The sequence below is a fragment of the Mauremys mutica genome, chromosome 11, assembly GCF_020497125.1.
Source record: "Mauremys mutica isolate MM-2020 ecotype Southern chromosome 11, ASM2049712v1, whole genome shotgun sequence".
NCBI classification, from domain to species: domain Eukaryota; kingdom Metazoa; phylum Chordata; order Testudines; family Geoemydidae; genus Mauremys; species Mauremys mutica.
In genome coordinates this window covers 63,116,262-63,143,348 of record NC_059082.1, presented here as the reverse complement: position 1 = coordinate 63,143,348, position 27,087 = coordinate 63,116,262, and the positions used below count along the sequence as shown (strand labels likewise).

The following is a 27,087-nucleotide window of genomic DNA, read 5'->3' as shown; positions in this document are numbered from 1 at the left end:
CCATCCCATACTGCTTTGCGGTATGCTAAGTGGGGTGGGAGTGCCCATGCAAATAACTGAAATGCTAATGCGAATACTGGAACCTGCCACTCTGCACTCCCCATAATCTACCACCAGATGTCAGGGTAGAGCTCATCCTGACTCTGCTTACACCTATAATAGACCCCTAATCTCTGACTGACTCACTGAAGTCCTCAGATTATGATCTAAAGACTGCAAGGTACAGAGAATCCATCTTTTACTCTAGTTCAAACCAGCAAGTAACCGATGCTGCAGAGGAAGGTGAAAAAACTCAGGGTCTCTGCCAATCTGACTTGGGGGGAAAATTCCTTTCTGACCCCAAATATGGGGATCAGTTAGGCCCTGAGCATGTCTGGCTGGTGGATCTCACTGACATCTGGGAAAGAATTCACTGTAGTGACTCAGAGCCCTCCCATCTAGTGTCCTGGCCATTTGGAGATATTTGCCTATTTGTAACTGCTAGTAGTAATCTCATTGTACCTTTGCTTTTTGAGGGAGCTGGAAGTAGAACGATTCATTCAGTACACTGTGTTATCAAACCAGCTGAAGGGACTTCAAGACATGCTATTAGAAATAAGATCTTCCAAAAGGGAGCTTTATACAGATGTCTTAAAACAGTAAGTTATGACTTAATGTGGATATATAGAATATGCTTGAAAGATTTTACAGACAGATGTGGAAGATTACACAGAAGTTAATTAACATACTGCTGTGGTGAAGCTTGTTAACTAATAGTGGCACAGTGACAATAAACAATTATGATAATGAACCATGCCTCTCCCAAGAGACTGAGTGGGAAATTTTGGTAGATTGGATACAAGTATCTAAATTCACGACACTAGGGTTAAAACTGCTGCTCATGATAGAGGTGCTTTGGTATCTTCAATTACCACAAGTTCTCAGGATCTTGGTCTTAAATATCCTCTACAAGATGAATCTACCCTAACACCATGCTGTCTAAGCTGACTCTTGTTCACTAGTGCAGTGGAAAAAACCACTGGCTGGTCTACACGGATGGAAATACAGTGGTGCTAGAGCAATAAGAGAAGAACTGCAGACATGTCTGTGTAGTCAAACCAAGAGAAAAAGTGTCAGTCACTACATCCTTCATCAACTACACTGGGTCCTTGCAGTCCTTGGGTTGATAAGCTCACCAGGGTCTCCAGTCCAGCCCAGGCCTGGAGAACTTGTGACCTGTGGTGGAACCACTGAACAAGTTATGTGTTCAGTGAGAAGCCTGAACACATCTGGCAAGATATTAATATCTAGAAGCATCTAATTTCTAGCTTAAAAAAAAGAGTAAGTAAACCAAAAATATATGGAAGTGAGAGAGCAAGAAAGAAATGGATTGTGCTTATTGGAAAGATTAAGCCATTTATCCTACAGTGAAGGGAAGAAAGAAAGAATTTACTAAGAAGTAATGGGTTTTTTGTGTGGAGGGGGGCATTAAACAGACTAACTTATCCTTTTTCTAGTCACAGTTCACAGCCAGAAATACTTCATTAAAACCACCATCCTTTTTTAAAAACACATTCTCTCTGAAATGCTTTGGTATGTATCAAAAGCATGGTTTAAATGACTTAATTTCCAGCTCTTCAGCCCAAGCAGTCAGCTGTTCATGCTTATGCTGGCAAGCACAGCCTTGAAATGAGGGACTGGTTTTTCTCCCTGTCCCCTTTCAAAATTCAGAGGCCCAGTCTCCACTGCTCTTATCCCACAGTTCCAACTTTTCCCTTCTATTTACCTCTGCAGGCTGCTTCTTCAGGTGCAAGGGTATAAGCAACTACCTCTAGATCCACTAGCTAATGATATTCTTTACTCAGGCTAGCAACAATGCAGTTATTGAAAACATGTTTGTCCTCCCTATTGACAAAGGACGCAATCACTTCAGGTCTCTGCCAACTTCCTCCTACCTAGTAACTTGGAATACATGACTGTACAAAACCTGACGTTTTGAACACAGGGACTGTGTAGAAAGAGGCCAGTTCAGGATACTAGATTCTTTTGTGAATCACACTAAGTGACTCATGGGCAAACACATTCTAATTTATTTAGTAGCTAAAGCTAGTAACAAACCATAAGCGGAACACACACCGTGAGGGAGGATTCCCTGTGTCTGAACTGTAAGTTACTCCCAATGCCCTTTATCAATGGCTTTCAGCCTTTCTGGAGTACTGTGCCCCTTGCAGGAGTCTGATTAGTCTTGCCTAACCCCGAGTTTCACCTCTCTTAAAACTCCTTGCTTACAAAATCAGACAAAAATACAAAAGTGCCACAGCACACTATTACTAAAAATTGCTTAATTTCTCATTTTTACCATGCAATTATAAATCAACTGGAATATAAATATCGTACTTACATTTCAATGTATAGCATATAGAGCAGTATAACAAATCATTGTCTGTATGAAATTTTAGTTTGTACTGACTTCTCTGGTGCTTTTTACATAGCCTGTTGTAAAACTAAGCAAATATCTAGATGAATTGATGTACCCCCTGGAAGACCTGTGTATCCCCAGGGGTACATATACCCCTGGTTGAGAGCCACTGCCCTGTATGTATAATGATCAATAGAGCCCTGGCTTCTCTCTGACTATAAGAGATAACAGGCATTCTGAATTCTTGTCTCCTATTTCCTACATTTAAACGTGAAACACAAGGACCTAGCTACTTAGGGTTCCAGACAGGTGCTGATTTGTACACAAAATGCCTCAAGTGAAAGGAACCCAATATTCAAAACTTGAGTAAATCCCTACTCAGGTAATTGGGCTGTTAGTATATGGTCTCTGGCTTGTATCCATTTTCTATACTTCCCCAATGCAGGGCTGCCCAGAGGATTCAGGGGGTCTGGGGCAAAGCAATTTTGGGGGCCCCTTCCATAAAAGAAAAGTTGCAAAACTATAGAATATTATGTTCTTGTGGGGGCCCCTGCAGGGCCCAGGGCAAATTGCCCCACTCACCCCCCCCCCCCCCGGGCGGCCCTGCCCCAACTTAGAGCAAGTCAGTAGGTTATATGCCAAACCAACTAAGCAATGCAAACTTAATTCCTTAATGCTTGCAGTAAATAACATGTTATCCTTTCCAGGGACCAACTTGATGCAGGGCTGCTCTTGGTCTAGATGGCCTTTTACTTTGTATCCCAAAGGAGCAGTATAGCCTGCCCTAATGTAGGTGACCCTCTTTCAATAAAAGTAATACCAAATACTCAGTACAGGAATCTGACATACCATCAGTTTGCAGGAAAAATGAAAGCATATAACAAATAGACCTAGGTTATATCAATCTGAATAGGAAAGCAGTTATCTCCAGTTTTGAGACTAGAGTTTTGGTTTAATACAAGAAAGGTGGCTCAAGCAATACCCCTAAATGCTCATATTATAATTTGTTGTATTAGTAGCAGAATTTCCTAGTGTCATGCCTGTAACACTCAAGGATACTAATATTCTGACTTGTATGTCCGAAAGGATGGAAGTACCTTTTCCCATTCAGGTCCTACTTGGAAGCAGATACTGGAGCTCCTACTTGTTCTTAATCATATCTTGGTCCACCTTCACCAAAGGGGAAAGCAGAGAAGATGGAGTGGTGTATGGCGGTAAGTTAACACTTTTCCCTGTTGGACAGAGACCCAATGATCTTGATACCAAGATGGGATGTTAGAAGTTGGCATGCTATTCGAAGTACAGGAAGAATGACTTTAATACTGCCAACAGGATACTATGTTTAGTCTTATGCCCAAATATGTGTAGAAGCCAAGTTGCATGGAGAGGCAAGAGTAAGATATTGTACCTTATTGTTGAATATTGCAGATTTAAATAGACAAAAGAAGCCTTTCATGAGCATACATAATAAAGAAAACTCCAAAAACTGGTTGCGGCAACAGTACAGTCATCATTTTCAATGCTCCAAGTTAAGGGCTAGCTTTAGCCTGGATTTCACCTCTACTGGATTTGAACTTTCCTAGTGGATTCTCATTAACCTTCTCTGCTTAATGCGATGTAACCATTTAGAGAAGATTGAGGAGAAAGTGTTAATTGAACCATGGTAAAAAGTCTGTACTCCATGGATTCATTGTATATAGCTATGACACTCATGACATTTTGAATATACACTATGTCCATGAGATATCTTCAGATTTGCTTAAAAGTTTAGTTGTGACTCTTGTACAGCAACACTGGTATCTCTCCTTGTGCTGTTTGGCAGTTGGCATTACCTGGAGGGAAAAAACAATTATTGAAAACATGGCAGAAAAGTAGTAGTCACCATGTTAATGGTATGGTTACAGGAGTCATCACCCCATCTACTAGGTGAAAGGTTCTGTGCATGAAAGGAAGCACTGTGCTTACTGATGAAAGCAAGAGATGGCACATCAGAAAACCTGGGTTCTGTACCCCCCTCTGCCACTGACTTGTGGTGATCTTAAGAGTCACTTGAGCAAACTGTGCTTCACTGTCTCTAAACAGTCAACTGGAGATAACATTTCCCTACCAGTAATGTACTTGGAGATGCTCTGACTGAAGGAACTACAATGGCCAACAATTTAGTGGGACACTCGAATACACCCATTAGAATTAAGACATTTCTTGGTGAAATGTCTGAGCCAAGGAACAAATCCTAAAAGCTGATAGAGAGGCTTGGCCCACTTTAACTGTGAATAGTACTGTTCAACATGGTTACAAAGCACCTAACATCCATATATTCCCACAAGCTTTACAAATCATAGAATCATAGACTATTAGGGTTGGAAGAGACCTCAGGAGGTCATCAAGTCCAATCCCCTACTCAAAGCAGGACCAATACCAACTAAATCATCCCAGCCAGGGCTTTATCAAGCCACGCTTTAAAAACCTCTAAGGATGGAGATTCCACCACCTCCCTAGGTAACCCATTCCAGTGCTTCACCACCCTCCTAGTGAAATAGTTTTTCCTAATATCCAACCTAGACCTCCCCCACTGCAACTTCAGACCATTGCTTCTTGTTCTGTCATCTGCCACCACTTAGAAGAGTCTAGCTCTATCCTCTTTGGAACCCCCCTTCGGGTAGTTGAAGGCTGCTATCAAATCCCCCCTCACTCTTCTCTTCTGCAGACTAAATAAACCCAGTTCTCTCAGCCTCTTCTCGTACGTCATGTGCTGTAGCCCCCTAATCATTTTCACTGCCTTCCGCTGGACTCTCTCCAATTTGTCCACATCCCTTCTGTAGTGGGGGGACCAAAACTGATCGCAATACTGCAGGTGTGGCCTCACCTGTGCTGAATAGAGAGTAATAATCACTTCCCTCGATCTGCTGGCAGTGCTCCTACTAATACATCCCAATATGCCGTTGGCCTTTTTGGCAACAAGGGCACACTGCTGACTCATATCCAGCTTCACGTCCACTGTAATCCCCAGGTCCTTTTCTGCAGAACTGATGCTCAGCCAGTCGGTCCCCAGCCTGTAGCAATGCATGGGATTCTTCCTTCCGAAGTGCAGGACTCTGCACTTGTCCATGTTGAACCTCATCAGATTTCTTTTGGCCCAATCCTCCAATTTTTCTAGGTCACTCTAGACCTTAACCCTATCCTCCAGCGTATCTACCTCTCCCCCCATCTTAGTGTCATCTGCAAACTTGCTGAGGGTGCAATTAATCCCATCATCCAGATCATTAATAAAGATGTTGAACCAAACCAGCCCCAGGACCTACCCTTGGGGCACTCTGCTTGATACCGGCTGCCAACTAGACATTGAACCATTGACCACTACCCACTGAGCCTGACAATCTAGCCAGCTTTCTATCCACCATTAATTCTTACCTCATTTTTGAGAGGTAGGTGAACAATCCCAACTTGAAACAGAGACATGGAGAATAACTGTCTTCCCCAAAGGTTGCAGAGAAGTAACAGAGTTGGGGATAGCACACAGGCATTTTAATTTCCAGTCCCTTGCTCTAACCATTACAGGTGCTTCCTCTTTGTGGATGCTTTCAAGCACCGTCACAGTCAGACAGCAGGTAAATACTAAGTATTGCAGGAGCTGCTCCTTTGGGCAATAGTGCCAAAATATCATTTAAGGTATAAAAATGTCACTAGGGTTGACATAATTGAGCAATCACTCATAGGTGATTGCTCAATGGATCAGTCACCATGATTTATTATGCTACTTGTTTGCTATAGATAAAACTGTAAACTCTACCCCAGGGAATTTTTTCCTAAAACGGAATATGGACAATGCTTCAGGTTTTGAAGGAAACAAACAAACAAAAAACAGTATCCACGTATGCAGCGTTGGTGGAGCTGCATTTGTCCCAGGATATGAGAGAGACAAAGGTGGGAAAAGTTATTGGACCAACTTTTGTTGGTGAGAGAGAGAGGAGCTTTCGAGGACCTGAAGAAGGGCTCTGTGTAACTCGAAAGCTTCTCTCTCTCACGAGCAAAAGTTGGTGCAATAAAAGATATTACCTCACCCGCCTCGTTTCTCAGAACCTGTGGACTCAGAAAAATAAAATTATATAGCTCCAGAGACATGAAGTAACAGAGTTCCGCTTTAACCTCACTGTGTGGGACCAGACTGCAACCCGACGTACACCCCATGTCAGTAGGGGGAGGAAGCCAGGGATAAATGAGCACAACGTGGCCTATAGTGTTGTACAAGACAGTTTTGCACCAGTGTTATTTCGGTTCGTTTTTGCCCCTTCCCTCGGCGACGGTAGCAACTGATACAACTTCAGCTCCTTCACTCAGGGCCCTCTGCTTGGGTAAGGTAGAGGCGAGAGGCTGAAGTCTCATTGGGTTACCTTGCAAGTTGTATCTTTGCTGTGCAGTTGCTCACCAACTGGTAGCGGATCCAGCACTCAGCAGTACCTGCCCCAGGGAGCTCAGCATTACTTCCTGCCCAGGACAGGTTTTACTTCCTGCTGGTCTGCCCCTGAGGCATGCCTTTGCATGCTGTTGCTCCACATGCCAGGGAAGGGCTTTCCCTCCTGCTGCAGCTTGCAGCTACTAGGAGACTCCCTTCTCATCTGCTGTAGCTCCAGCACCAAATCCCAACGGGGGTGGGGGAGGCGAAGAGCTTCAGTGCAGCCCCTTTCTGCTGTTCTTTCTCTTCCTCTGGGGAATCAATTGCTTGAAACTTAAGAGCACAGCCTCTCCCCTTCCTCTCTCGTCCCTCATTCCAGCTCCCCCTTCACTTGCATACGTGACTGGAAGGGCATAAGGAGCGGGTGGCGGAGTGCACACTCGCAGGTGTTGGAGCTCAGCACAGGCATTCGTTCATCCATTCCACAGGGGGGAAAATACTACTTCCCCTCCCTTCTAATAACAGGTGTGTGGGGAGGCCTAGTCAGTCCAGCTGAGGACTGTGTTGGGGGAAGGCTTACTGCTGTCAACCCATTATGGCTTTGCTAGACTGGCAACCTCCCCTCCCCCCACCTTTTGCTGTAAAGATGGTGGGGAAATAATACACTTGGGTGGATGAGGCCCAAGTCCTCCCTTCATACGCAAAGACCCCACCTAGACGGAGATGAGGAGCAGAGCTCTGGAGAGGGTTGAGGGTGGGCACCCCCAGCCTAACAAAAGGAGTCGCGCAAGGTGGGTGAGGTAATACTTTTTACTGAACCATTGTCTGTTGGTGACAGAGAAGCTTTTGAGCCACACAGAGCTCTTCCCAGGGCCTGGGAAAGGTACTCCCAGCAAAATGCAAGGTGAGATTGTGCATAAAGTACTTAGCGCATTTTGTAAGGGACCATTCATAGAGTGGCCCATTAACACCTCTGCAGGCACAGGATGAAACGAGAAGGGTTAGTGGGTTACAGAGTGTTGTAATAATCCATAAATCCAGTGTCTGCTCAGTCCATGATTTTTAGTGTTTAACATGCTAAACGATCTGCTCCATCATTTTGCTGTGGCCTAGCAGCCCCTCCGTGACCTGAAGTAAAGCTCTGTGTGGCTTGAAAGCTTATCTGTCTCACTAACAGAAGTGGGTCCCTAACCCTCACCCGCCTTGTCTCGCTAATGTCCTGGGACGGTCATGACTATAACTACACTGCATGCAAAGAGTAGTGTCAGTCTGCACAGCAGTTGAATCCTGCGTGCGTGAGTGGACCCTGCTACGGTGCAGGGCCCCAGGGGTATCTGTGTGGCCTTGATCCAGCACTGGGCCTCAATTTGCTCCATGAGTGCTTCTCAACCTTTCCAGAATACTGTATCCCTTTCAGGAGTCTGATTTGTCTTGCATACCCCAAAGTTTCACCTCACTTAAAAACTACTTGCTTACAAAAATCAGACAAAGCGACAAGTGTCACAGCACACTTACTGAAAAAGAGTAAGTGTTTTTACCAGGTATCTATAAATAAATGGATTGGAATATAAATACTTACATTTCAGTGTATAGTATACAGAGCAGTATAAACAAGTCACTGTATGAAATTTAAGCTTGCACTGACTTCCTAGTGCTTTTATGTAGCCTGTTGTAACACTAGGCAAATATCTAAATGAGTTGATGTATCCCCTGGAAGACATCTGGGTACCTGCAGGGGTATGCGTGCCCTGGCTTGAGAACCTCTCTGTTAAACTGCAGAAACAAACAGTAACTTCTCTGCAAATCCCACAGCTTTTTTAAAGCGAAACCTAGGCCAGTGTGAGCGCTCTCCCTAATCGCATGGGTGATTATTGTAGCATCCTACCATTCTCATCCCTCTTGAACAAAGCCAGCTTATTAAGCTGGCAATAATAAAAAAAAAAAAAAGGAGGGGAGGGAAGATCCTTCAAGTCTCAGTGGAGATCGAAATTTGAAAATCTGGTCCTCAGGAGCTGTCTGTGAGCCCCAATACAAAGAGTCTGGAAGCCAACCCTAACCCTTAACACACTGGAAAGGGAGATCTAACTATCTGTACGTGTTTGGAGATTGAAACAGGCGGGAAAAGTTTGTTCCAAGTCCCCCCCCTGCATTTCCAGGCAGTTGAGAGGCTCCTTTGAAAATTATTTTCTTTCCACACCCAGTTTGCTTCTGACATCATTCATCCAGGGAGGGAGGGCTGGAGAGAGCCAGAGTCAGACCTTCAAAACAACCCAGAGTCCCGCAGCATCTTCCCCTCGGATCTGCCTTACTCGCCACCGTCTCCCTGTTCAGATCTCTGGGCAACTCCTGAGGCCACAGTCAGCCCGTGAGTAGCCTCGCTGGTTAGTGAGGGAGGGGTTGGTGGCGGTATTGCATTTTATTTGGAGATAAAGGTTTTGCAAGCAATGCTGGCTGCCAGATGGGAATTAGTGGAGGGGGAGAGGAAAGGGATCTCTACACTGCTGGAGGGAGAGGAATTGCTTTTCCAGCAAAGAAAGGGAGAGACCAAGAAAGCAGGGGGTTGTCTAGAATAAACAGTTCTAGAAATGGCACATCCACAAGTACTTTTTATTTAGGCTTTTGCTGCTGAGCTGGTCCTTCTAAAGTTGGCACTTAAAGAGGTGTTGCCCTTCTCCTGTGAAACTCTGCCTGGGGGGAGGGAGGGCTTGAAAACTATTCACTTCCCCGAAGAATGGGACAGCACTTCGGAAAGCTTTTAATTTCTCTGTCAAACTCTCTTGCTTTTGAAATTTTAGACTTAAAAAAAAAAATTGAGAGAGTCTTCATCGGAAGATATGGCTCAGCCTATCAAAATCCAGGAGGCACTTGGGGGAGGAGAGGGAGGGCAGGAGAAACTTGAAATTCACTTTATTGCAAGTAACTTAAAGCCTGGACAATACAATTGTAAACTTTTTCTGGGATAGTCTCTTTGTATGTGATTCACTGCAGGGTTTGCTATACTCCAGCAAGACCTCGGGCTGATCTTGACTACTGTGCCCCCCCTAGTGGAAGCACAAAATATTTAAACGTAATTCAGTACAGATTTTTGGCTTATGAAAGTCTTGCTGGTGTTAAATGTTTTTTCCTCTTGAACTAGACTATAGTTTTTAAAAGCCATCTGCCTTCCTACAGCTGCATGCTGGTGCCTCTTTCCAGATGTCCTGTCCTCTCTCCTTCAGAGGGACTAATTGTCAGATCCAGGCACAGGGCCTTTAGTAATTTATGTTGCTTATAACCCTCCGTACTAAATTTTAGAGGTTGTCTTGTTTGGAGATATCTGCTCAGAATGTTCCACAGCCCTCCCCAGTTCAGCCAGGTAACACTCAGAAAGCTAATAACTCTCTGTTCATGCTGCCAACAAGACATTTTCACTTGCACTGAGGCAGGACCAAGTAAACCTAGACCAGTGGTTCTCAACCAGGGGTATGCGTACCCCTAGGGGAACACAGAGGTCTTCCAGGGGGTACATCACCTCATCTAGATATTTGCCTAGTTTTACAATATACTATATAAAAAGCACTAGTGAATTCAGTAAAAACTACATAACCTCTCTTTATTAACAATCACCCAAACCAGACTGCACACACTACACATACAGTGCTCACCACTCCCAGTAAAACAGTGAACGTTTCTTGATGGCCAGTCAGAAAAATCAGGTCCATCTGGGGGACTCCAGTTTCTGCATAGTGTCATTGGCAGAGTGTTGAGGTCTGGCAGCTCTGATCTTTGGGGCTATGTCCTGGAGTTGGTTTATAATTGTTTATACTGCTCTATATACTATACAGTATACACTGAAGTGTAAGTAGAATATTTATATTCCAATTGATTTTATAATTATATGGTAAAAATGAAAAAGCCATTTTTCTGTAGTACTGTGCTGAGTCACTTTTGTATTTTTATGTCTGATTTTGTAAGCAAATAGTTTTTAAGTGAAGTGAGACTTGGGGGTACTCCAGGCAGATCAGACCCCTGAAAGGGGTCCAGTAGTCTGGAAAGGTTGAGAGCTACTGGCCTTGACCATCCTTGACACATATTTATCCAACCTGTTCTTAAAAGCCTACAAAGATGGGGATTTGACAACCTTCCTTGGAAGACTATTCTAGTCTTTATAACCTTTAGAGTTAAAAAGTTTCTCCTAATATCTAACCTAAATCTCCCTTGCTGCAAATTAACCCCATTACTACTTCTCCTGCTTTCAGTGGATGTAGAGAACTGATCACTGGCCTCTTTATAACACTCCTTAACATATTTGAGGACTTATCAAGTCTCTTGAGATGTCTCACGCCTAAACATGTGCAGTTTTTTTAACCTTTCCTCATAAGTCAGATTTAGAAAAATCTTATTTTTCGTTGCTATCCTCCAGACTCTCTAATTTGTCTACATAGTGCAGAGTAAAGAACAACTATCTACTGTGTCTTACATACAATACACCCCAGAAAGAGATTAGTCTTTCACACAATTGTATCATATTGTTGGCTCATATTCAATTTGTGATCCACCATTACCTGGAGATCCTTTCCAGCAGTCCTACCACCTTGCCAGTTATTCCCCATTTTATAGCTATGAATTTGCTTTGTCTTTCTTTGCACTTGTCTCTCGAATTTCATCTTGTTGAATTCAGACCCACTTATCCAATTTGTCAAAGTTGTTTTGATTCTAATCCTGTGCTCCAAAGTTCTTGCAACCCCTCCCACCTTGGTGTCATCTGCAATTTTTAGAAGCATATTCTCCACTCCATTGTCCAAGTCATTAATTAAAATTTTGATTAGTACCAGACCCAGTACTAACCCCCGGAGGGACCCCACTAGATACACCCCTCTCAGTTTAACAGAAAACCATTGATAGCTACTATTTGAGTACGGTCTTTCAAGCAGTTGTGCACCCACCTTATAGTAACTTCATTCTAGACTTCATTTCCCTTGCTGGCTTATGAGGATGGCATATGGGATTATCAAAAGCCTTACTAATAATTAAGACGTCACCTCTGCTGCATCCCCTAGGCCAGCAATCCTGTCAAGAAGGAAACTAGGTTGGTTTGGTATGATTTATTCTTGATAAATGTATGCTGGCTTTTTCTTATCACCTTATTATCCTCTAGGTGCTTACAGATTGATTGTTTAATAATTGGTTCCAGTATCTTTCCAGGTGTTGAAGTTGATGAATTCATTAATATGCAGTTGACAGTAACTGCTTGTTAACAGAGTGTATAGAAACTTCCCTCAAAAATTTGATTGTGCATCTCTTAAATATTACATGAATGCAGGTTTGAAAGAAGCTCCTCCTGCATTTTGTAGATGTCTGAGCATTCTGTTTATTTGCAGCCTGGGTTCTCTGAAGCATCTGATGAGGTAGATATGACTATTACTTCAGAGGATACCAGATACTCCTGTGGAATGGCTGTAAAAATACATGCCAGATCTTCCTAAATGGGACTAAAAATCCACAACCTTATTTTCAATCTCGATCAACAATGAAAACCAGTGTATTATACTTAGGCCCCCTGAATCCTCTGGGCAGCCCTAAGGCAAAGCAATTTTAGGGGGCCCTTCCATTAAAAAAAAGTTGCAATACTATATTCTCATGGGGGCCCCTATGGGGCCCAGGGCAAATTGCTCCACTTGAGCCCCCTCACCCCCCACCCCCCGGGTGGCCCTGATTATACTCACTTTCAGGCTCATCAGCCCACATTAGTAGGGCAGCTATACAGAACAGGACTGATCATCTGCCTAATGAATGATCTGTTTGTTTGCCAAACAAAATATTTGTAATGCATCTTCTGGAACAGCCTGACCTCCAGCTTTGGCATCAGAGGTTCTGGCGTCCAGGCAGGCACTGCAGTTAGTCCACAATGTCTTCCTTTTTCTATCTTGGGCCATGACATGACATGTCTTCAGAGATGGAATGTGGCATAAACATGTACAGTGTAGTAGATCCATGAGTCTGAGTGGAGGAGCAAACCAGATACTAGTGTACTATCTTGGGACTTGTTTTGTGATTGCATTTTTAATGGCAATGTTTTCATGCCAAATGAAATGCCAAAGGAATGCAACAATTGTAGGTTTCTCCACCAGTCAAAATGGGAATAGAAGCAATACGCATCTTTCAGATACATCTTAAATCCCCATAAACATTCACTTTTATAAAGTTATCCAGAAACTGACATCCTTGTGCAGGGGAAGGTAAAAATTTGGGACTAGAGAAGAACTTGGAATGAAGAGTTGCTGATGCCTTTTACATCACTTTGTGCACTTAATTCTAGTGTTGCTGTTTGGAATATCAAATTATTGAAGGAGAAATCACCATTCATGACTGCACAATGCTGGCTGCATGCCAAGTTGTGCTTATGAACTATTGTGCTAACTCAGTGGTTTTCAACTTTTTTTCATTTGCAGACCCCTAAAAAATTTCAAATGTCAGCATGGACCCTTTTGGAAATCTTAGGCATAGTCTGCAGAAGCCCAGAGGCCACAGACCATAGGTTGAAAGCCACTGTGCTAACTGAACAATAACCCCTAAAATACTCCAGGTGAAGCATCAGAATGCCATACGTACACTTAGAGGATGATTAGTTTCTAGGTCATGTGTCTGTAGCATTTGAAATGCAACACTGGCTGATAGTATTATTTCAGTCAGAAACAGCAGAATGCTGGTAGAGAGAACACTGCTAGTGACATCCTTCCTCTGCAGGCCTAGGAGAGACTTGTTATAGGCAATAAAGCAGTATTGATTCACACTTTGGTAATGTAGTTATGCTGTCAGAAAAACCTTGAAAGAGGCTGTGGTTCTACAGACACTGATGGCTCACCATTGAGGGCAATTGGATAATGCCAGGAGACCAAAACTCTGCAGTTAAACTCTTCCTCGTCTTCTGGTCAGATCACTGCTACTGTTGAAACCACAGCTGGCTCCATTAATTGAAAGGTGCCCCCCCCCCAAAGACTGACAAGTAGGCATATGCCTACATCAGCTTTACTTACTGCACTTTTTACTCCCCCTTGCTGTGTCAGGGGCTCCTGCTTCACAGCTTCTTCTGTAGCCATCCCCTCATGCTTCCATACTCTTGTTTGTTGTCCCTACTGTGTAGAGCTGGCATGAGTCTGCCCTCACATCTGTTAGGATACAGAAGGTGCTCAGACACTAGAGCGATGGGGCACGCAGGGGCAGCTCCAGACATTTTGCTGCCCCAAGCACGGAAGGTCCGCTGAAGCCGCGGGACCAGTGGACCCTCCACAGGCAAGCTGCCGAAGGCACCCTGCCTGTTGCCCTAGCGGCGACCGGCAGAGCGCCCCCCGCGGCTTGCCGCCCCAGGCACCCGCTTGGAGCGCAGGTGCCTGGAGCCGCCCCTGGAGGCACGCATAGGTTCCAGAACGAACAAATCCCTCCTTAAGAAACACTTCTGCTAGACTTCAATCCACCACAGCTAACAGTGCTGTTTCCATATCCACTTAAAAATGGAGACTGCAGTGTCCACTGAGGACCTCTATTTGGTCAGCTTGGATAAATTGTTTTTGTTACTTACACTGAGGCTGGCATCAAGTCTTCATTTGTGCCTCAAATAGCACCCAGTACCTTGTTAAAAGCGGTGTTTAAATATCAGCTTTAAATTCACTGGTAATCTTCATGACACCATCTAATTGAAAAGGTGGTGGCACAGACTGGCAGCTGATGTTACTTTGGGGTTAGAAGATATGAAATATGGTTATTTGGCATGGGACCTGTCTTTCTAGTTGCTACTGTGTCCTGTACTGCCTTGCTTCAAAAATACTGTAAGACCACTAAACTTTAAAAAAAATGGAAGGAAATGCAGCACTTTGCAGTAGAATCAGATTAATGTCTTTGGAGGAAAAGAGGAAAATTTAAGCCATCACAATAAGGAATTCCCACTGATGAAGTAATTTCATTCCTGCATAGTTTGTGGCTGCATTTTGGTAATTCAAGTGATGGAAAAATGCATGTTTTTAAATGAACACAATACTGTATTTGTAGCTGTATTGGTCAAAGAAAAGAGTCGGAATGGGAGAAAACCCGGCTCCTGTGGAGGTTCTAGTACGATGGGGTCCTACTCCATGACTAGGGTGCCTAGGTGCTATGTAACAGGGCACACAAGTTTAACTAGCTACGTCCAAGACTGAAAAATGTAATACTATTGCAGCTCACCAATGAGGAGCACTGAATCTGTACGTGGGGAAGCTTCCAGAGTGCCTGACAGCTGTAATAGGGATCTCTCTATCGTGGGCTAGGAACAAAGTTAAGAGATCCATGATTCAACATTATGGATAGAGTCAACAAGTCTATCCCATGAAAAAGTCCTACTGAACTTAAGTGAAAACCTTTTTATTATGTTTGAAGTGAATATATCAACATATTGTCTAGTAAAATAAATCCAGCAGGCTGAGCTGAGGTACAGTGGTATTGCTGTGTCCTGCCACAGACAAGAGATAGGCATATATCCAGAACTGTAGTCTGTAGGATGAAAAAGGTAGTCCCACCTAGTAGTAGGGAAAGCAAAGTGCTATCTGAACAGTTGCATCTTGGCTGACACACAGTGTGCCCAGTTATACAGGGAGGAGGTAGTGAAGGAAGTGGGCTAGTTTATTCAGTATCATCCTAATTTAATCAATTAACAGTCCTCATGACAGCCACAAGTTTCACTATCAATTGCACCAGTTCAAAATCAAGATGAGAGAAATAATCACTAAGAATAAAACTGCTTGTTCTCAACTGAATTTTAATTCAAATCATATGCTGTGGTAACTCATGGCCCTGACAGGATCATTATGGAATGAAATATTAGCAGTTGAAGAATCTGCTATCTTCAGTTTATGGCCGATTATTTTGCAGGTAGTAGATGTATTTATCACCCTTGTTCTTAGCAGTTTAGCTGTAAACTTTACATTAGCTGAAAGCAAAATTATCTACAGAATTAGTGTCTGATCATAGCCAAAATCAAAACAGTTTGAAATTTTTATTACCATGAGCATAAAGCATTAGATAGCTATCATTATTATATATCATTGGCCAAAGTTGAAACAATATCTGTTTCTCTTCTACTGAATTAAATGCATTTTCTTAATTTGGGAAGAGACTTCTGCCTTTGTTTTTGGCTAATTAGGGGGAACCTCATAAGTGACACTAGCTGTTCTAGTGCATCTGGAATAAGAGTTTGAATAAACAGCAGTCTGTTTTCAGTAGAGGCCACTTGTTGAGCTGTACTCTTACAAATATACTAATATGTCTAGAATTAGGGCAAAAAAAAAGTAGTTTGGTCAGCCTTTTCAGTAGTATTTTGGAGAGATCACTGGGCCAGATTGACTCCAGATTTCTGTCAGCATAGATGCTGCTGGAGGGCCTGACAGAACAAAGTCTGACACTTTGCACTGGGGAGATTCTGAAAGAGGAGCCAGTCACACCGAAAAAAGTGGCTAAGCTCTGACTGGGAAGGAGTGGGGCCAGGACATGCATGGATTCCTTCACTCCCTTCATGAACTGGCACTCAGAAGGCTTTTCTGGAGCTTTTGGGGAGTTACAGGTACTCCCCAATTTCCCTGCTCCAACTTCAGTAAAAACTGGCCTCAAGTCTCTTGCTCCTCATTGTTAGAAAGACAACTATGCCAGAAGACTCCAAAGAGTCCCACATATTTCTTTATGTGACCAAAGTGCAAGATGTGGAAGGGAATATTTAAAAATGGAGAAGACCCCTCCCCAAAAATATACATCTAAGACATTCTACAATTTCTTTGAGATGGTTGTTTTGGGTTAGTGATCAGTTTTAGGTACCACCAGTCATATTGATCACCCTCCTATATAGTTCAAAATTGAATTTCTAAGATACTTTGTTTGCTCTTTATAGTAATCAGTGGGACTGTAGATCAAAGGAGTAGGAATAACATATGTGATTTCTTCCAAAGATAGGAAGGAATTTAGAGGCCTGTGGGTCACTGGGATACAAGAGAAGGATTTTAAAGCATGTGGGGGTAAACTGCTGGAATAACCTGACTGACCTGCCATGGAACTAAAGTGCCTAGTAGAACTTGTTCTGTCCTTGCAAGATAGGTTGTTTGTGCACTGAATAAATCTTTTTTTAGTAGTAGCAGTGATTTTGGACCTCATTACAGTTAAAACATCAGTTTTGCTCAATTTGATCATGAAGAGATTTCAATGTATGTGTGACCCAAGAACCCCTTTGTGCCAACTGGCAGAGGGCACAGAGGGTGTATAGAATTTTACAGGAGCCAGTAGCCCACTATTCATCATAATCACTGCAAAATGTGAATATGGATAATATTTTAAAAGGAGTTGTCTGTACAGGTAGTCCCCAGACTTACGACACAATTGGTTCCTGAAAATTGCATTGTAAGTCAAAACCTCTTAACTTGGAACCACAAACCACTCCACTGAGGGACCGAGTGTCAAAGTCAAAACCAATTGTTGTTAATTTGAATCAGGGTGTCAATTAAGAAATGTTGTAAAGTCGAGGACTGCCTGTACTGAAAATTGTGTTAAGGCAGGTAACCAGGAGGCGACATGTCTCAGACAGGATGCTTCTCTCTCTCTCTGTCCGGTAGCACGTACTGGACATTGTATGTCTGACAGTCAATGCCTGTTGGCATACTGAGCCAAATGCTAATCAAGAGATTGTGAAATCTTGAAGAGGAAATTTACAGGGGGAAAGAAAAACTGCAGGAGGTGTATGAGTAAAGACAATGGATTGTTGGGAGTATGTTTGAGGTATGCTGAGGTACACCCTGGATCCTTCACAAAGGAGACAAGCTAATAGCGTGTTTGTCTTATGAATAGAGGGTCACCGCCAAGCCTGGCTGTAACACACTGGAAGGACTTTGGGGGAGCAATGTTCTGTAAGACACAAAAAGTATCTAGTTAAATCAGTCTAGGTTCTCGAATGGATGTTTCATTTCATATGTAACCATTTGATACTTCTACTTACGATTACTTGAATCTCTACACTTTCTAAAACAAACTTACTTGTTTTCACTATAAACATATGTAAGTACTCTGCATTATGTGGAGCAGTGATCTGAGGTGAAACTGCAAGCTGGAGTGTAATGCTGCTTCAGTAGCAGCTAGGGTGACCAGATGTCCTGATTTTATAGGGGCAGTCCCGATATTTGGGGCTTTTTTATATGTGGGCTCCTATTACCCCCCACCCTGTGTTCTGATTTTTCACAGTTTCTATCTGGTCACCCTAATAGCAGCAAATATGCAAATACTTCCACTGGACACTCTCAGAGGGGTCAGACACTCCAGGGATTAGATTGTGCTTATCTTTAAGCTACAGGGGGGCTGCATAGGCCTACAGGGCAGTACTTGTGCTGCCAATGGAGTTGGGAAGCTGACCCCTGGCAGGCACAGACAAGACTTCTGCACACTAAGGGCAGGTGGTAGCAAGGTGCCTCACAACCCTGGGAACCCCCAGGAAGCACCACAGTACATACCAAAATAGTCTAGAATCTCTCTCAGGACTGATGTGTCCTTTTCAGACTCGAAGCATTATAGTTCAACTCATTCCACAGGCACTCTTAAAAGTGCAAAAGTCACCAGTGTTTTGCAGAAGATTGTAACTTTTGCCAGTGCCAGTCAGGCCACGTAAGGAACTGAGAACTACAGTACAATACACTAATTCTTATGCTACTGTGAAACTCTTGAACTATGATTATCTGGAGCAATAATCACGCAAACTGATCTTGTGCCATATGCTATGCCCTATTAAGACTAGCTCCCATTAGCTTCTTCAAAAAGGCATGTGACTGTTTTGAACCCAAAGGGAAGAAGCATGTGCTAGTATTGGTTGTGCTGAGCAACATTCTCTGATGAAGAGGCTAGAGAGGTTTTTTAAAGACAGGACTCTAATGTGTCACAAGGGACTCCTTGCATAGGGAAGAGTCATGTTCCATACTCACTGCAATTGAAGGTGGCAAGCACCTCGCCGGAACAGGCCTAACACCACTAACGTCTCCTGACCTCGGGCTTCATTCCTTTGCATGTACTGTTACAAATATACATACAAATAATGAACTGTAATAGAGATTCAAGCTGCCTACCTAATATCCTTGCCAGATAGACACTAATATTTAGTAATGTAAAATTCTTAGATTCAAGGTAGCTTAGCACTTGGAGTGACTAACATAGGATCCTTTTCAGATATTAGGTAAATAAAATAAATAATTGGAGATATACCAATCTCCTAGAACTGGAAGGTCATTGAGTCCAGCCCCCCACCTTCACTAGCAGGACCAGTTTTTGCCCCAGATCCCTAAGTGGCCTCCTCAAGGATTGAACTCACAACCCTGGGTTTAGCAGGCCAATCCCTCCCCCCACCTGAGATGTATAAGCCATTTGGAGTTGTATCCTGGCTCATTTTCCTTGTGTAGATCTTCCTGTAGTGAATTGGTCTTTCCTGTATGAGATATTGTTTGACAATAAAGATCAAATAAGGCCCTGATTCTGATTGGGGGGCTCAGAATGCTACTGGCACACTTAAAAAAAAATCACAGGCAAGTGATTTGAGGAAGTTGAGGAAACATCTGAGGTAAAGGATAAAAAGTTATGGGATCCAGGTCCATGACTAGGGCTTCCAGGCACTACCGTAAGCAGAATATTCAAATGTCAAGAGGCTCTTGAGATACTGTGGGAAGAAAGACTAAGTTTTCAATATGTCCCTTTAAATGAAAGCTCTCTGGAGCAGTAGAATATTCTGTTCAACTAAGTAGTTCAAACTTCTGATGTGCTTTATTTTAACATAAAAAAGTGGAGACTGTCCTGCCCCAGGGGGCCATTGTATACATCACAATTTCCTTGACCCAAAAAAAAAAAAAAAAAGCTCTAAATCAGAGCTTGTTTCTCCAACAGTTAAGAAGCCTCCCTAGATTTCCTCTGACCTCTACCTAATTGAGCTCTGACTTCCCAGTACCTTACGTGGCCCCTCACACCTACCTTAGTTTGAAGATAGGAAACTCAGGTTGAATGAAAAGGTTAAACTTGTAGCCCTGTAGTAAAGCTAGTTACAGGCTGATTTAAAGAGAGAAATCTGCAGACAACTCACTGCTGAGGGAGATTTTAGTTTGTTCTGTGTAAGGAGCATAAGCACGGTCTTCTGGCCAAACACAAACCTTCGGTAGTGGTCACCAGTGTATAGAAAGGACTAAAACTGGACACAGTGCTCCAACTGAAGCCTCTGAGCAAGTGGGACTCCTGGGGCCATCTACACTTGGAGCTAGGGGTGTAATTCCCAGCTTGCACAGACATACCCATGCTAGCTCACTAAAAAACAGTAGCATAGCTGGAGTAGCATGGGCAGCGGCAGCATGGGCTAGTTGCCACAAGTACGCCCTGACTAGGTCCAGGTGGAGTTGTACCCAGGGTGGCTAGCCTGGGCTGCCATTCACCACTGCCCATGCTACTGCACTACTGTTTTTGAGTGCGCTAGGTTGATGAGAGCTAGCATGAGTAGGTCTGCAAAGCTGGGAATCTGCTCCAAGCATAGACATAATCTTAGTAAAAACAGAGGTGCTGGGTACTCTCAAGGACAGAGTGCCCACTGCTGTGGCACTCCCAGATTCAAGAGCAGTAATAAGTTTAGGACCTGGATTTATAGAGCATAGGATAAGTTGTCCTACATGCTTATACCATGTAGTACCACATGGGGAGATGCTTCCTTCCAAGACTCATCTCCCGCACAGACCTTACTTGAGAATCACCCTCACTTTAGCTCTGTTTTAGCACACTATCATCATAGTCCAGTCATTGCCACAACACTTCTAGCTGCAGACAAATGGCATTCAGTATCTCCCAGGGTAGTTTAACAAGCTGAAGGGATCACTACTGTGTGGTAAAAAGCTCTCACTACACCTAGATAATTTCTTGCATGGCCCCTATCACTGAGCACCCAGACAAGCAAGGATTGAGCCTACACACCCATATCAAGGCCAGAACACCAGGAGAAGAAAAGCCTTTGAGTCTGCTGCCTTAGACTATCAGCCTACCCTCTCCCCTTGCCTCAGCCCTCCCAGCTTAATGAGAAAGGGACTAAGAATGAAATCCAGATCCCCCTTTCAGGTGTGTGGAGTGCAATCACTAAACCAGAATCACTTCAAATCAGTCAGGGTACAGGGTTCCATGGGTGTTTGACAGTTTTATGCACAGGGTTACAAAGTTAGTGCCAAATATGGTTGGCATGTGCACCACATTTAAAACCATTCACTGTTCCCAAGTCCTCCAGTAAGTTCAATTCTCTGGGAACCTAGTAGGCATAAGGAAGATTATAGTAGTGGGGGCGTTACATTGGCTCATAAACAGGAGCAGCAAACAGGGAAGTTTCTCAAGGGAGTTCTCCAGGCTAAGGAGGAGAGACTAAGTGACCCTCCCTCATATGTTATTAACTTCCCACTACTCTAGTGAGACTATGATTGGAGCAGCAAGAAGGAACTCCCTTTCTTGTACTTTACTTCCTGGTTTTATACTGCTCAGGGTTCCCCTGCTGAGTGGGGCTTCAACATCAGTTAGATCTTACCAGCCCTGACTCTCTTCCAGCTGCAGCCTGGGTCAGGATTAATTGGCTTTTTTTGCCTACTCGGGCTTTGCATGGGAGTGGGGGAGACCCATCACATCCCCTCCCCACAAAAAGACAAAAACACCACCACCCCCAACCCAAAAAAAACCTTGTAAGTGTAGGAGATGTGCAGCCAGAAGTCCAGCAGAGTGGGGGCTATACAGGGCTGGGCTACACTAGAAAATTAGATCAACCCAGCTACATCACTCAGGTGTGGAAAATCCACACCCAAGCCACATAGTTAAGCCAATTTAAGTCCCCATGCTCCATGTGTCTCAAAAATCTCTGACTGCCAGAAACTGGGACTTGGTGACAGAGGCAGGAATCACTCAAAGTTGTCCTCTTCCGTTCATTACCTCTGAAGCATCTGGCACTGGCTACTGTGAGAGACAAGATCCTGTCTTAGATGAACCATTTGTCTGACCCAGTATGGCCATTCTTATTAGTTGGTAAGGACATTTTTAATTTGTCAAATTAGGCTAATTGCAAAACTTCTATAGAACATGAAACTTTACTTTCTATAAAGAAGTGATGAGCAGGTTGCTACAAACCTAACAATAGTAGCTCACTTCTTTGACCAGAGAACTATTGATACAAGTACAGAGTCCAGCTTGCAGTCTCTTGGAAATGTCTTTATATGTGTAATCGATACATTGTATTCATTTCCCTGACAACTTTACATATCCTCAGGGCTAATAGTTTGAAGAGTATTCAGAGGCTAACATGTTAAAATCTAGTTGCCTAAAGTAAATTTCCTAATTCAATAGTTAAACATATAACTAGAACTTGCCTCTTTGTTCTGTTCCCACCCCCTTTATCCCTACCCACCTGTGTAGTCCAAAGGGCTAACATCACCCCAGTGAAGGACTGTGTGGCAGGAGGAGGAGAATGCAGCAGGGCCCACCGACCCATCCTCCCAAATAGACACATTCTGCCTATGAGGGTAGGTATGATGCACGGAGTCCTTGCTGCAATTACTGAGTGGAGGTGGGACCCTATTGCCACTAAGTGGAGGACAGAGCCATTGAGGGCATATGTGCTTTGCCTTATGTAGATAATTCCAGTCAGGGTTAAATTAAGGTACTCATGGGTAAGGGTTGCATAACTGAGGAAAAGAATAGATACGAACTTTGGGGCAGGAATATGTTTTAACAGGACCGCTCCTGGAATACTTAGAAATGGGTCAAGGGGCCAAATGCTTCTGTTACTCCAGTGTAAATCTAGCATTCTGGATTCACACCAGTGTACCAGGGAGAGAGGAGGGAGAATGGGACCAGAATTTCAGTCTTCCAGAATTACTAGGAGGAATTTAGTGATTTAATTTACAGTGTTACAAGTACTAATGAGTACAAATAACTACACAGTCAAATTTTTAATACCCTTGAAGGTTAGTTAAAGTAGAACCACTAACACTTCAATCCTTGGCTCATTCAAAGTTATCATGGAAGCTGTCAAGGCTGATTCCCCACTCTGGCACTTCAGGTGCAGAAGGTGGGGGCCCGCAAGGATTCTAACAATTAATACTGGCCACTCCAGGCTTGTATTAAATTCCCAAGGTTACAGCTTCTCTCTGACCTTGGATTGGTAGATGCTGCCACCACCCAAGTGCAAAAACCCCTTTGAGAGCCCAGGAAGGAGCACTTGGGAATTCCTTCCTGTGGGGTACCCTCAAGCCCTTTCATGCCCCCCCCCACCACCACTCCAGGGAAGAGCTGAGAAAGAAAGAAAGGGAAAAAAAAAAGGAAGTCATCTGTTACTACCAGCTAATTAAACATACGCACAAACCTCTTAAGACACAAAAATCCAATTCTGTTCTTAAAAAGGGTAAATTTTATTAATAAAAAAATATCTGGGAACTCAGGCTATTGCTAGATTTTAAAAGAGGAACTACAAGGATGAAGCACCAAGAATAGCTTTCTTGAGGTCCAGCTTAAAGGTTACAAGCAAAACAAAAGCACCTGGGGTTAGCACAGAGGAATCCACAAGCCACAACGAAATAAAAGGGATAAACCTAATCACATCTTCCTAGACATTTCCTGATCTATTTACATATCTGGGGTTTTAAATGGGTAGTTTCTAGGTATGATAGTGATGATTTTTTCATACCTGGCTCAAGCTTCTTACAACATAGCTGCTGCCCTGTCCGCCTCTCCCCAGGAGAGTGAGAGACAGACAAAAGGGGAGTCTTTTCAATTTTCAGTTCTAGCCTTCCCATTGGCTCTTTTTTGCCAGGTGCTCACTCATTTCCTTTTACCTATGCATCGCAGTGAGACTTTTTAACCTTTTACAGGTAGAGCAATTAGAGAACAGCTACTAAGAGGGATTTTATAGCTACTGTCTGGGTGGGTGTCCATAAAAGGGAGTCCCCCACCCCTTTCATTTATCACAGAAGCCCAACCACAGTTTATACTTGCTAGAATACTTTCAATCATCACAGCTGGCTAACGAACAACTTAAGTAAATAGTAGGCCTTTTTTTCCACTGACTGGAATCTGTTGTAGTTGCATACTTTGAAGGAGAAAATAACTGCAGAATGTGCTAGGCAGTGTCCCAAAGAACATCTGAGAGGCACTTCTATTTATTTGGTTTTATGATGCTTATTTTAATAGTCTAGCCTGTTTTAAAAGGCTGACACATTTATCCAAATGGAAAAGCATCCAGAGTCTCCTATTTATCTGTCCCTCATCTCAAGGAACACACTCAATTTAGTCCCAAAATTGCACCCTGCAAATGTTAAATAGCTTCAAATAATGAAACTGAAGTTTGTTTTCACTAAAGGAATTAATCTAACAGTATTAAGTTTCCTGAATTTTTTTTGTCTTGCACATTGTTCCACATTTAGGCCTCAGCAGGTTGACAAGTGTGCAGAGAAAGCTTTTGCTAGTTTGAAAAAATAATAATAATCCACTAACTGAACCAGCTTATTTTACTTTTCTAACTGAAGATCATTGTACATGGAAAACAAGTCCTGCATACTAGATTTTTAAAAAAATGCAAGTTTCCAGTCTGTTCTTATAAACTGGTGAATTTTATACAAGTTTAAGGACAAAGGTACAATGAAAACATGAACTGGTTTCTATGTTACTTTGTCGTATGTCACAAGACACCATGAGATGTTGCACAAAAATTCTGAGTAAAATAAGTTCTTGTGATTAAGTCAAGAATCTTGTGATACATCACAAGGTAACAAACCTCTCATGCCAATGCATTTTTTTTCTTCTAACTTCAAAACATGTAGCCTTTACACTACTTGGAGTTTCTAAATATGGGACAGGCTTCTCCTGATTCAGTTTTGTGCTACTAACGATGTAGAAAATGCAGCTGAGGCTTGAAATCAAATTTTAACTCATGGACATTTGCTCTTCTTCCTGCACTCTAAGAAATCTCAAATGTGTGGGAAGTTCTTTACCAGATGCTGAACAAGAAGTTAGGGTAAGATCCTCTCCCCATCTTACACCTAATTTGCTCAGTTAGTCAAACTTGTTCATTGTCCCTATGAAATTGGGATAATCACCTTGAATTGGAGATGCAAGGACATGATCTGCCTGCAGCCTTAGAGTAGGAATACTCTAGGATTTTACGAGTCTAAACAAATTGCTTGGGGTTTAGAATCTGAAGCTCTGAAAAGACTGCACAGAGATGCTTTATCTGTGAATTTTGGATTCTGTGTACTCTGAACACTCGGGGGGTGGTCTTGCTTTCTGCTAAGTACATAGCCCAGATGGAAATGATATGAAGAGCTAGTTTGTGATTAATGGGCAGAGGACAGGAGTTGAAGTTGCAGGGTAAAATTACTGTCACCTAAATGCAGTGAGCACTGGATGAAATAACTAGAACATCTTTCCTTGGTAAAGCTCTGGTGGTCACAGAAAATGAAGAATATACAAATAGTGGAAGAGTTTGACAAGCAAAGGGTGGGATGCTGAAGTTGCCTTCCAGAACTTGGGCTTTATTCAATGAAGGAAGTCAAGGTAGATATGTCCAAGCTTTGAACTTCAGTTAAAAAAAAAACAAAAAACAACTTGCCGTATGAAGGGGGAGGAACAGTTGTTACAGAGGGAGAAAAAAAACTTAAGTGATAAACATCATTGAGTTAAAATTGTATAGGTCTTAAAAGGGGGTTCCAAATAGGAGTAATGGAATTAAGATGAGAAATTTAGGCTGAATATCAGGAAACATCCTGACAGGGAGATGGGAGAAGTCTCTCAGTGGAAAGAGTTATACCAGGGATGACATCTAGACTGAAAAGCAGCGGTAATTCTTTTGCAGAGAAGTCCTGCATTAGCAGAGATGAACTCTCTTCTCCTTGCTATTCTAAACATCAAGCAAAATTCAGTTTTTCCTGTATCATCTTCCACTTAAATAATGCAAAACAAATCAGTAGGCTAGAGCTGCCTTATTTTCTTAGTAAGAGGAAGGGACTGGTATTGATCCTTATACTGCTGCTAACCTGGCATGCAGAGGCAAGCTATCCCCTCTCCAATAATGTGTTTGTTGAAAAACTGTCTGCTAGTTACAATACAAAACAGTTGGGAATCCTGGGTTCTCTTCCTAGCTCTGTGATTGAGTTGCTGTGACACCTTATAGAAGGCACTAACATCTATGCATATCTCAAATGATGCACACCCACTTCTTTAAAGCATATCAGGTGGTGATAATAAGTGTCTACCAATAGGGTGTAGAATGGAAAAAGCTAGTAAAAGCAAGGAGAAGTGAAAGCTGCATTTAATATTCCTCACTACAGTAGCAAGCTAAGGTAGCAGTTGAGCATATCTTCAGAATGAAACAGGGTTATCTAATTTCATGTATTAATTAGAATTTTTTTTGCTGTTAATATAATAAACGAGCTTCTGTTCTCAGCATGTGTTGTGTCCAGCAATTTATGTGAGTATAGCTATAAAAGCTTATTGTCTCAACAAATCTGGATAGGTTCAGTAGGATTTTAACAACAACTGTCTATCTATTTGTGTTGTGTCCATCTAAAATTAACATGTGCAGGCTTAAATCAAACAATGACACCCCCTGACCTGAGAGAGTATATTAAGCACTCTTCCAAATGACAGAATATTAAATTGTAACTCTGCTCAGGAACATCCTTTGACCAGTACAGACAACCTTGCCTGCAACCAAGAGCCTAAACATAGGAAACTCTTGAATGACAGTTTCCTTGCTAATCTTCCTGTAACAGGAGGCAGGGGTCATTCCAAGTCCCCAAAAGATAAGATGAGAAACTTTCTAGAACCAAATATCACATTGAGGCACCAGTGTCTAAATTTTGGTTTTGAACATCTCTTTGAACAGGAAAACTAGGATTTTAATGTAATGTTAATTTTGGTGGATCTACAAAATAGCAGTGTAACAGGGTGCACTCACCTCATGCAAGCAGCCTCAGGTTGAGTGTGTGTGCCTGCAGTTTTTTCTTGTCTCCTCCACTCATAGTGCCCCTGTCAGCTGCTGCTCTTCAGGCAGGTCTTTTGTGACTCAACCCTCCAGGCAAGTCACACACAGTCCCTGTGTGAAACTAAACAAACCCCTTCCAGGGCATACAGTCCAACTGGGCCCATCTCAATGCCCTCAGTAATGTGCTGTAGCCCTCCCCAGTCTCAGTCCTTCAACAGTCCCACAGGGCCCAACCCGGCACCCCGCAGTTGAGGTCTGGCTAGCTTGAGAAGATTCCTGCTCAGGAGTGGA

The 27,087-nt window shown here is 42.9% G+C and overlaps 1 protein-coding gene across 2 annotated transcripts in view; it reads left to right on the top strand.

Annotated features, from left to right (window-relative positions):
- The first annotated feature begins 8,999 nt into the window (after nucleotides 1–8,999).
- EMP2 (epithelial membrane protein 2) overlaps nucleotides 9,000–27,087 on the top strand; it is a 37,004-nt gene continuing 18,916 nt past the window's right edge. Inside the window, exons 1-2 of one of the 2 annotated variants that reach the window (XM_044978968.1) lie at nucleotides 9,000–9,156; nucleotides 22,233–22,339. In XM_044978968.1, coding sequence (XP_044834903.1) covers nucleotides 22,334–22,339 — 6 coding nt within the window. In that variant the 5' untranslated portion in view covers nucleotides 9,000–9,156; nucleotides 22,233–22,333. The remainder of the gene's footprint in view (nucleotides 9,157–22,232; nucleotides 22,340–27,087) is intronic. The other variant, XM_044978969.1, reaches the window with a different exon arrangement.